Below are 9,653 nucleotides of genomic sequence, written 5' to 3' on the forward strand. Positions count from 1 at the left end.
CCGCCTGCGGGAAACGCACTAAGCCGTCCATCGTTTTCTGTGGTTTTAATAGTCCAAATATAATAGTAGCAACTGTCATCGTTCCTACATATTCAAATATGCGTTTTGCTAAAATATATTACTGTTTGCCTTTAAAAGCCAGAACCAATCACAAATCAAGCACTAAATCACCGTGGACTGTTGGAAATGCTAACATAGAATAGAAGCATTACAGGATTAAAGGTTTCCCTACGAAATGTAGAAACCTAAATCTATAAACATAAGTTTGATTTGAAAAAATTGGTAGGAGCGCTACAAAAAGCAGTGATTCAGAAAGAGTTGTTTTAAACAATAAATATGCATTTATTGGTTCCCAGAATTCTTAGAGGAAGATGTTCACACACATTTAAGAGGAAAAACGGATCGTCCAAACTTAGACATCATAGCCGATGATGCCTCCTTTGCCGATGCACTCTCCAATGTAGAACCACATCAGGACTTCAGTGGCGACCAGTCCGTTCCTCAGCGCATCCTGTCAGAAAGAGAGCAAACAGTCAGCCCGACCTTTCATCTTCTAACAGGCTGATCTATTTTCATCTCACACTAAAACTGGACCCTGAAAGTGATCAATACACCAGCGACATCTGCAAACATGGAAGGAGCCTCAAAGGTCAGACGCAGGTTAAACATCTGCCTCCACTGCACAACACTCAAAATTAATCTGGAAACAACGCTCTAAACTCCCTTCTACCTGCACATGCAGGTCCTCAACTACAAACATCAGATGGGGGCCCCTCTGTGGGGAAAAAAGTCAAAAACCTATCTTCATCCCATCAAAAATGCTGCAGCACGACTAAAACATCTAAAAGGACTTTGTTAATAAACCATTAAAGCGCCTCAGAGAGTCAACTGGGGCTCAGGTGGGGCTCACAAACGCACCTTGACTGTGATCTGACCCACACGGCCGCTCTGGAAGCTCTTCAGGAGGCTTGAGGCCCCCTCGATGGCTTTGGGGATCTCGGCAGGGGACGGAGGGACGAGTTCCACCCGGGCGTAGTGCCAGAAGGTTGCTAGTCGGGGTTTGGAGTAGGTGACAGCGGCTACGAGAGACAGTCATGACAGTCAGTCCTGGAGGCCGGAGCTGGCGTTCCGTCCACAAACGCTTACATACACACGTCAACCAGCACATCCGCAACAGCTAAAGAGGGGAAAGCAGGATTGTGACAGCTGATCCTCGGTGTTTATCTCTGTTCGCACACTTGACTCATTCAATGGATGAATGAGTCTCGGCAGATTTTAGAGCATCGCTGTCTCCACCGTGTCAATAAAGAACTACCGACGTTGACGCGTGCAGCTGAGTTACCGGTAATCCCTGACCTCAGGGTAAAATACAATAAATACACTTACCGCTAACCAGTGTGGGTACTTTAGTGACCAGCTTTTGCACCGTTTGTGCCATGTTTACGCTGCAGTCGATGCTAACTGTCTCCTGAATGTCACCTCCAGGACCAGCACAAGGACCCCTGTAGCTGGCCACCCAGGTGCCTGTTCAGAAACCAGCACAGAGCCCAGCGCGATCATGTTTTACATGTTTTGATGTTTTACAGTCAGGATACGGTAATACTAAATTCAGGTCTTTGCATTATAATGTAAATCTCCCTCATTTAATTCGGCCTGTCCGTCATTGTAATGAAGCATTTTGCCAGATGACCACTAGAGGGGGTAGTTGAGTATATGAGCCTTTCATGCACAGCTCCTGGTGCACAGTAACGCACACGGCTCACGGTGGCCGCACGCACGCACTTAGTGCTCTGCCACTTGTCATATGTGGAGTTATGGCGTCCTTCCTCGAAGAAAAGAGGACCGAAATAAGCAGGGTCATCAAAGGAAAGATGTACACTGGACAGTTTACCAGTCAATTACAGGACACACACGCGCACACGCACACAAAGGCACGGGGAGAACATGCACACTTGTATAACCTAAAATAATTTTTTATTTGTACAGAATGTTGAATCTTATAAATTTCTTATTGTTTTGGTCATTTTTTGTAGTTGCCGAACTTGCTAAGTTGAAATTTATCTCTTTTATTAAAAAAACAAACAACTTTATTTGCATTGTTGAACGTAGTGGAACACATTTTGGGATCATAAATAAAGACACAGTTCAGGCTTCTTTTCACAACTTTAACTGTTACGGTTAAATTCCGCTCATCTTGCGGGGTGTCTCATCAAACCCTGCAACACTGGTGAAGCTGATATCATCCAGGAGTTGTCCTTGGTCGGCTTCTGGCGAGCTTCTGTCACAAACACGTTATCTTGTATTTCTCTTCTCCGTGCTGGGAAACAAACAGGAGGTCGGTTATGAATTGTTCAAATGGACGGTGCTACTGATTCCACTTCTGCAGGCTTCGGCTTGCCTTGGCTGCGGGTGGTGTCTTCTCCTGCCTCTTGGGATGACCAGCTTGTTCTTTGACACGTAGAGACAGAGATCTCCCTCCTTCTTTCATCAGCATGATCACATCTTCCAAATATTCCTGGGCTACATTTTGTCCATTGACTTCAAGCACCACATCACCCACATGTAAACCCGCTCGCTGCCCAGGGCCCCCAACAGCCACCTGCAGGAGGAAAAGGACAAATGAACCCCTGTTCTACAACTAAAAAGCAGAACACCCTGAAAGTCAGATCTATTTTATTCTATTTTCCTCCTGAAATGTTGCTCACAGTTGGATTTAAAGGCAGATCTGGGAGACAGCTATTGGTCCTCTCCTCACCTGGCTGATAAAGGTCCCGGGCCGCCGCGGGACGCAGCCCAGATTAAAGCCAAAGCCCAAGGGGCCCTTTTGGAGAGAGCAGAGTCTGGATTTGGGTGCTTTGCCTGTTTCCCTCTGTGACGTCTGCTCAGCTGTGGAGGTTTCCTTTCTGTCAATTGCCTCGTCAGAATCCTCCTCGCAGAAGAGAAGAGGGGACAGACCCAGCTGCAGGAGCAAGACACAGGCAGGAGACACCGACACTGAGCAGCTGCCTTCTCCATTCTGCCGCCCATTTTATGCTGAACAACTTAAACGATTCTTCTTTCCTGAGGAAAGAGGGGACTCTGGTGTCCGTTTGTTGCTGTGCTGCTGCCCACCTTGGTGTAAAACTCCAGCCCCTGTGGCGTGATGGTGGTGACAGAGACCTTTTGTCCACTCTGTCTCACCCTCTCTGCAATCTGGCCATGCTTCAGCGACTCCACGGACTCTCCGTTGACCTCCAGCAGCACATCTCCATCCTTCACGCCCGCTCTCTCTGCTGGGCCACCGCTCTCCAGCTCTTGCAGAACATGAACTGCTGTGCACAGGGGCATTATTGGGTGGAGGATGGCCTTCAGAAGGACCAGAAGGTTCTGCTCACTTACACGTGCGCCCAGAGGTTGCCTTTTCCAGCCGGAGAACGAAGCCAAAGCCCCTGGAGTCCGAGAGCAGCTGGAGTTTCCTGGCGGTGTGGGGGAGGTTGTGTGGGACCCCAGGGGTGGGCAGGATGGGCATCCTCTGCTGCAGGTAGTGCTTCTCGCTCTCCCCGTCAATCACCAGGATGGTGATGTGGTCGCCACACTTTTTCATCTGGTTGAAGACATTGTTAGCATCATTTTTGAGGTTAGAGAAAAACATAAATATATGTTTGTGGAAATCTTAAAATCCTCCTGCCATGACAACAACAGCCTCATGGCAGCATTTATTGTACTGGAACGTTAAAAGAGGGGCTGCTGCGTTTGACCTCCTACCATCCTTCTGAGCGCAGCGTGTGTGAGGTCAGACACTGTTGCTCCATTCATCCACACCAGGAGATCTCCCTTACACACCCCAGCTCTCTCCGCAGCACCTCCTCTCAGCAGGCTCACGGTGAAGCGGCTCTTCTGTCCTACAGCAACAGGAGCACTAACATCAGACTTCATGGCCTCCTGACACAGGACCTGGAGCCTCGGCCCCCCGAGTCGCGTTAGCTACCGTCCGCCGGTGTGAAGCTGATGCCCAGGCCAGAGGCAGGGTCTTTGGTGATGTGGCAGAGCCTGGGGGGTTTGCAGCTTTCGCCTTGGCTCGCTCTGGCAACACTTTGGAGGTCTTGACCTCGGTAGAGGGCCTGCTCGTACCCTTCCCCATCCAGCACTAATAAACGTAACTGGTTTCCACTTAACTTTATCTTCTGAGCCACCTGAAGGGTGACAGAGACGTTCAGAAGCAGCAGGGTAAAAAGCCCTAAAACTGAAATTCCAATGGAAATAAGGAAAAATGACTGTTTTGACAGGCTAGTTTATTTCACACAAGTCACGGGAACATACAATAATAAAGTCAGAGTGAGTAAGTTGCCATTGACAGGTGCTTTGAGCATTTTAAGACGGAGTGTTTTGCTCAAGGGCACCTAAGCAGTATTCCAAAAAGGAGCTGGCTAGCACTAGCTGCTTCAGGAACCACAAGCCCTTCCTACAGACTCTACTGTCACGACACGTCGGCAGGACTCAAACCTGCGCGGAGTCCGTCTCCTTAACCAGCCAGTGTTTATCAGAGCGCACATGCATGTGTAAATATTGCTCAAAGCAAACAAGGGAGCCCGGTTCTGAGCAGTTTAGTGCACGTGGCTTCTGCTGATGTCTCTCCAGGCAGTGATCCAGTTCCAGTGGGAAGAACACGTCCTGCTCACACATTCAAATGTTACAGTTGAGTGATCGTGTGGCTTCTACCTCGGGGTGAGGAAGGTCGTTAACGTAGCAGTCGTTGACCTCCAGCAGTCGGTCTCCATCTCGGAGGCCGCCGTGAGCTGCCGCCCCTCCCGGCGCCACCGATCGGATGATGTGACCCAGGCGTCCCCTCTCAACCCGCAGACGGAAGCCGTAGGACTCCCCGTCGTCCTCGCGGTTGAGAAGGCACAGTCTTGGGCTGGGCGCTGAGTCTGAAGGAGCCAGAAGCATCAACCACCTGGCCGTCCCACCAAACACCAGAGCTCACCTCAGGAATACCTGCATCGTCTGTGATGACCATCGCTGGGTTGTCTATTCCTTCTTTGGGATTAAAGCTGAATTTCCTAAAGAAGAAGAATTGTAATTTTTGGAGATATTTCTATTCCAAGCACAATAAAGCATTTTAAAGCTCGTTAGCTGTATAATCTGACATCTTATCAACAGACCGTGAACTTTATCTCCGGCCCGGTCGTTTTGATTAGATCCAAAAGTCCTCATTCAATTCAAAGGGACATTTTTACATACAATTGTGCTTTCCAGTATTTCTTTTGTGTTGTTTTTAGTCCAAAAAAGAGTATACTTACTCTGCTACGTCTTTTCCTTCTGCCAGACCTTGAAAAAGAAGAGAATAAAGGTAGAATGTCGTCAGCAGAACCACTGGAAGCCACTGTATTTACCAGAACAGCTCCTACGCATGCAGTCACCTTTACAATCTGATGTGATGTCTGATGTGATCAGCAATCAATCAGGATTCTGTTAAAATAAGCGTACTCTCCTGCCTGTGTTGCTGCCTCTGCCAGCTAGACTTGACCTCAACAGTGCAGACTGCTTTTGTTGCCTTGGGTCAGAACTGCTGAGCTATCACTTCTAACGAGAAACCATAAAACAGGGTTCGACTTCATGGGATCATGTGATCAGCCTTTGAACTCAATAAAATGTCCTGGGATCTTGCATTAAAGGTTATCATGATCCTCCAAAAAAGAGTGTTCACGTGTTAAACCAGAGGAAACCAAGGTTTTCAAAAGGGAGCGTCGGTTTCCTGCCCAACCTTTTATTGCTTTCACCTCATGAAGATGTCTGGCTCACGGACGAGCAGCAGGCACCCTTTAGGGTGGCATGTAGCATCCTGCTGTGGGCTTCATGGTGAGTCTGAGGTGTTACTCTTCCCTGGTGGAAGTGGGCAGCAAAACTTATCTGCCCTTGCTGCTCCAAGGATCCTCCAACCTTGGACCCCGAGAGGCAGCAAATGGACAGATACAACATGATCACACGTAAAAGCAGTGCTCTAGACTTGTATTATAGAGTGTTACTTTTAAAATACATTTAAAAAGCTTAATTTGCAGCATTAGGAGTCACCTTTTGAAAAGTGCAGCACAATTGTTGCCCCTAGTGGCCATTAGAGGAATGACCGGTGTCCCTGTCCACTGTGTTGTTTATCTTTGCTGTGTCTACCATCAGTCCTTGGTTCTAGGACACCGAGCTGAAGTAAAGTCCATTATTCTGGCAGCAGGAGAAGCTCTGAACCTAATAATCATCTCTAAAATGGAAAAATGGCAAATATCCACCCTGCTCCCGACACACTTTTACTCATTCATACCGCAGACACTTAGTTACATTTAATGGACTCCTGTTGACTTTTCTCCGCTATAAAATGTGTTTATGAGCTTCTCAACTCATGGCGGTTCATATATACACAAAGAGAAGCTGCATTACAAAGCTGAAAAAGCTCATTTTGATTGGGCTCAATACAAAAGAAGTGCTGATTCAAAGTGAAGGAAGAGTTAAATGTTTCACTTTTGAGACGGTGACCACGGTTGGAGTCAAAACATGCACTGCAGCGCAGCAGCACACCGCAAAAAACCCCTAACCCTAACATTTAAGATTCACTATTAAAATCTGTAAACACAAAAGCACCCTCATGGAAGAGCTGGTTTTGCCTATTTGACATTTATATATAGGTAATAACAATGAAAGAGATGAATGACCTGTTCTTGACTGCATGCTGCCTCTCGATCCGTTCATGTCATCAACACTGACAGTCGGGGAGGTCTGACGGAACCTTGACTGTGCTAATGTTAGCATTCAGAGGGCTGCCTTTTAAAAGACAGCCGGTTTAATGTGTAACCGCCTGACCAACTGTCCTGGATCTCCCTGCAGAGTCTCATCATCAGTCTTAACAGCTCAACGTTGTCCATTTGACTGAATCCTTGTTGACGAAAGATGCAGGACGACCATCGTCTGAAGAGCTAATCCTAACCCTAACCCTAACGATAACCTAACCCTCTAACCCTAACCATACCCTAACCCTAACCCTAATGCTAACCCTAACCCTGACCTGCCCAGCTCTCTTAGAACAAAGGATTCTCTTATACACACTCATAGATAACTTTCTAACTTTCATAACCCTAAACCCAACCCCTAACCCTAAACCCAACCCCTAACCCTAAACCCAACCCCTAACCCTAAAACCAACCCCTAACCCAAACCCACCTTGGCATAGGTACATGTGGGACATGGACTTACCATTACTCTGGCACACTTTATCAGTTCTTCTTGCTGTCCCCTTCTGACACCTGTGGTCAGGTGGGAATTGAACTGGGGACTAACATGCGTCGGCCAGTGCCATGCCTGGGGCTCTCGTGAGATCTATGCTGACGATGGTCAGGGTAGTGAGAGTCCTTGAGTGTATACGTCATTCACCTAACCCTAATGCTAACCCTAACCCTAACCCTAACCCTAATGCTAACCCTAACTCTAACCCTAACCCTAATGCTAACCCTAACTCTAACCGTAATGCTAACCCTAACCCTGACTCGAACCCTAACCCTAACCCTAATGCTAACCCTAACTCTAACCCTAACCCTAATGCTAACCCTAACTCTAACCCTAACCCTAATGCTAACCCTAACTCTAACCCTAATGCTAACCCTAACCCTGACTCTAACCCTAACCCTAACCCTAATGCTAACCCTAACTCTAACCCTAACCCTAATGCTAACCCTAACTCTAACCCTAACCCTAATGCTAACCCTAACCCTGACTCCAACCCTAACCCTAATGCTAATGCTAACCCTAACCCTAATGCTAATGCTAACCCTAATGCTAACCCTAACCATAACTCTAACCCTAACCCTAACCCAACCCTAACTCTAACCCTAACCCTAACCCTAACCCTAACCCTAACCCTAACCCTAACCCTAATGCTAACCCTAACTCCAACTCCAACCCTAACCCTAACTCCAACCCTAACCCTAATGCTAATGCTAACCCTAACCCTAATGCTAATGCTAACCCTAATGCTAATGCTAACCCTAATGCTAAACCTAACTCCAACCCTAACCCTAACTCCAACCCTAACCCTAATCCTAACCCTAAATCCAACCCTAACCCTAATGCTAACCCTAACCCTAACCCTAACTCTAACTCCAACCCTAACCCTAATGCTAACCCTAACCCTAATGCTAACCCTAACCCTAATGCTAACCCTAACCCTAACCCTAACTCTAACTCCAACCCTAACCCTAATGCTAACCCTAACCCTAATGCTAACCCTAACCCTAATGCTAACCCTAAAGCTAATACCAGTATTATTATACTGGTATAATTCTGTCTGAGCTTCAACAGGCTCCTGAACCTCCAATTCTCCAATAAATGTAGCTGGAATTTTGAAGGTATCTGTCTTATTCTCGCTCTCCTCTTTATCACTGCCATAAATCAATCTTGCCTTCTCCTCCCTGTGCTCAGCCCTGGAAAATCCTCCTGAGGGATCAGCTCTTTTCACTTGTTTTGTTTGATTGCTAAGTGTTTTAAAGACGTTTAATGTAGATTTTTGACTGTCCTGTTTTTTAAATGTAGTTTGTTGGGATATTTTAGGGCGAACCACCTGAGCTTCCTCTCTAAATTCAATTTTTCCTAAGTTATCTTCAACCTCTTCCTGTCCCTGATTAATCATTCTAACCTGTCTCCGAAGTTCACCCACTGTCTCACGTAACTCCTGCAGTTCTTCATCTCTGTCCACATCTAACTGACCACTGTTAATAGTCAAAACTGGCAATTGATATGGGGGTGGGGAAGTGGTAGTAGGTAATGATGGGTAAAGAGTGGTGTTAAGTGTCAATGTCTGGTTTGGATCTTCTAATGGAGGCTTCTCAACATTAGGCACTCGTGTGACCCCCCTAGATCTGCAATTGTGCACCGCTGCACCTGCCACAGCCACAACATATATCCTTCGACGCTCATCTTCTAACTCCTTACCCTGTTTTTGCCATGATTCTCCTGCTATAAAACCTAATTTTGGATTATCAAGAGGATCCTGTAATATGGTGTGAGTTTCTGACTCCCACTTACACAATGCTTCAGCTAAATTAACCTTCACCTCTGGAGGGGGAAGTATCTTCTGCTTCTGAGCTTCCTTCCACAACTATTTTATTGCATCCAATTCTCTCTCCCTGTCCTCTTCTTTCATGCCACTCACCACCTGATCAAGAGTCCACTTCCACTGTTCTTCCACAGACCGAGGATAGGGAGAACATTCTCCCTGATCCCAACACGTTTTGCCACATTCCAGTTCCATCTTTAACTATGCTCCCAAGTGAGATTGAATGTGAATGACTCCAACGGTCAACTCAATGCCTCAGTGAAACAAGCTTCTAGACCAAACGTCTTTGATCCGGTTCCACTCTGGGGGTTAATTCCCAAGGACAAAGAGCCTTTTAATTCACGTTCACTCTGGCACTTTTCCAACCCACACAAAAACACAAATCTCGGGCGTCGGGAGTGTCCGTCCCGTCAACTGCGCTCCGAGTCCCAACCCAAATCTTTTTCATATACAGTGCACTGTATATGAAATACAGCACTGTACTAGTTCCGGTTTACTCTAACCGTACTTACGGACTCTAACCGTTCTTACTAACGGACTCGAACCGTACTTATTTACGGACTCTAACCGTTCTTACTAA

The 9,653-nt window shown here is 46.8% G+C and overlaps 2 protein-coding genes across 6 annotated transcripts; both read right to left on the reverse strand.

The window, feature by feature from the left end:
* Nucleotides 1-318: 318 nt before the first annotated feature.
* Nucleotides 319-1,548, reverse strand: atp5l (ATP synthase, H+ transporting, mitochondrial F0 complex, subunit g). The gene is made up of 3 exons (XM_003970689.3): nt 1,387-1,548; nt 919-1,079; nt 319-511 (listed from the first exon to the last, which is right to left on the reverse strand). The coding sequence occupies exons 1-3, from the start codon at nt 1,436-1,438 to the stop codon at nt 413-415; spliced, it is 312 nt and encodes a 103-aa protein (XP_003970738.1). The 5' UTR covers nt 1,439-1,548; the 3' UTR covers nt 319-412.
* A 409-nt stretch (nt 1,549-1,957) lies between these two features.
* Nucleotides 1,958-7,301, reverse strand: nherf4b (NHERF family PDZ scaffold protein 4b). 5 transcript variants are annotated; one of them, XM_029848555.1, is made up of 11 exons: nt 7,219-7,301; nt 5,280-5,307; nt 4,975-5,039; nt 4,699-4,907; nt 3,968-4,172; nt 3,745-3,881; nt 3,379-3,583; nt 3,112-3,311; nt 2,756-2,959; nt 2,399-2,599; nt 1,958-2,317 (listed from the first exon to the last, which is right to left on the reverse strand). In XM_029848555.1, the coding sequence occupies exons 3-11, from the start codon at nt 4,994-4,996 to the stop codon at nt 2,282-2,284; spliced, it is 1,419 nt and encodes a 472-aa protein (XP_029704415.1). In that variant the 5' UTR covers nt 4,997-5,039; nt 5,280-5,307; nt 7,219-7,301; the 3' UTR covers nt 1,958-2,281. The 5 variants fall into 5 exon arrangements, with proteins under 5 accessions (XP_029704415.1, XP_029704411.1, XP_029704412.1 ...); XM_029848551.1 differs by lacking the exon at nt 7,219-7,301 and adding an exon at nt 6,681-6,953; XM_029848552.1 differs by lacking the exon at nt 7,219-7,301 and adding an exon at nt 6,681-6,952 and having other exon boundaries at nt 3,112-3,308.
* Nucleotides 7,302-9,653: the final 2,352 nt, after the last annotated feature.

Source organism: Takifugu rubripes, chromosome 15, assembly GCF_901000725.2.
Source record: "Takifugu rubripes chromosome 15, fTakRub1.2, whole genome shotgun sequence".
NCBI classification, from domain to species: domain Eukaryota; kingdom Metazoa; phylum Chordata; class Actinopteri; order Tetraodontiformes; family Tetraodontidae; genus Takifugu; species Takifugu rubripes.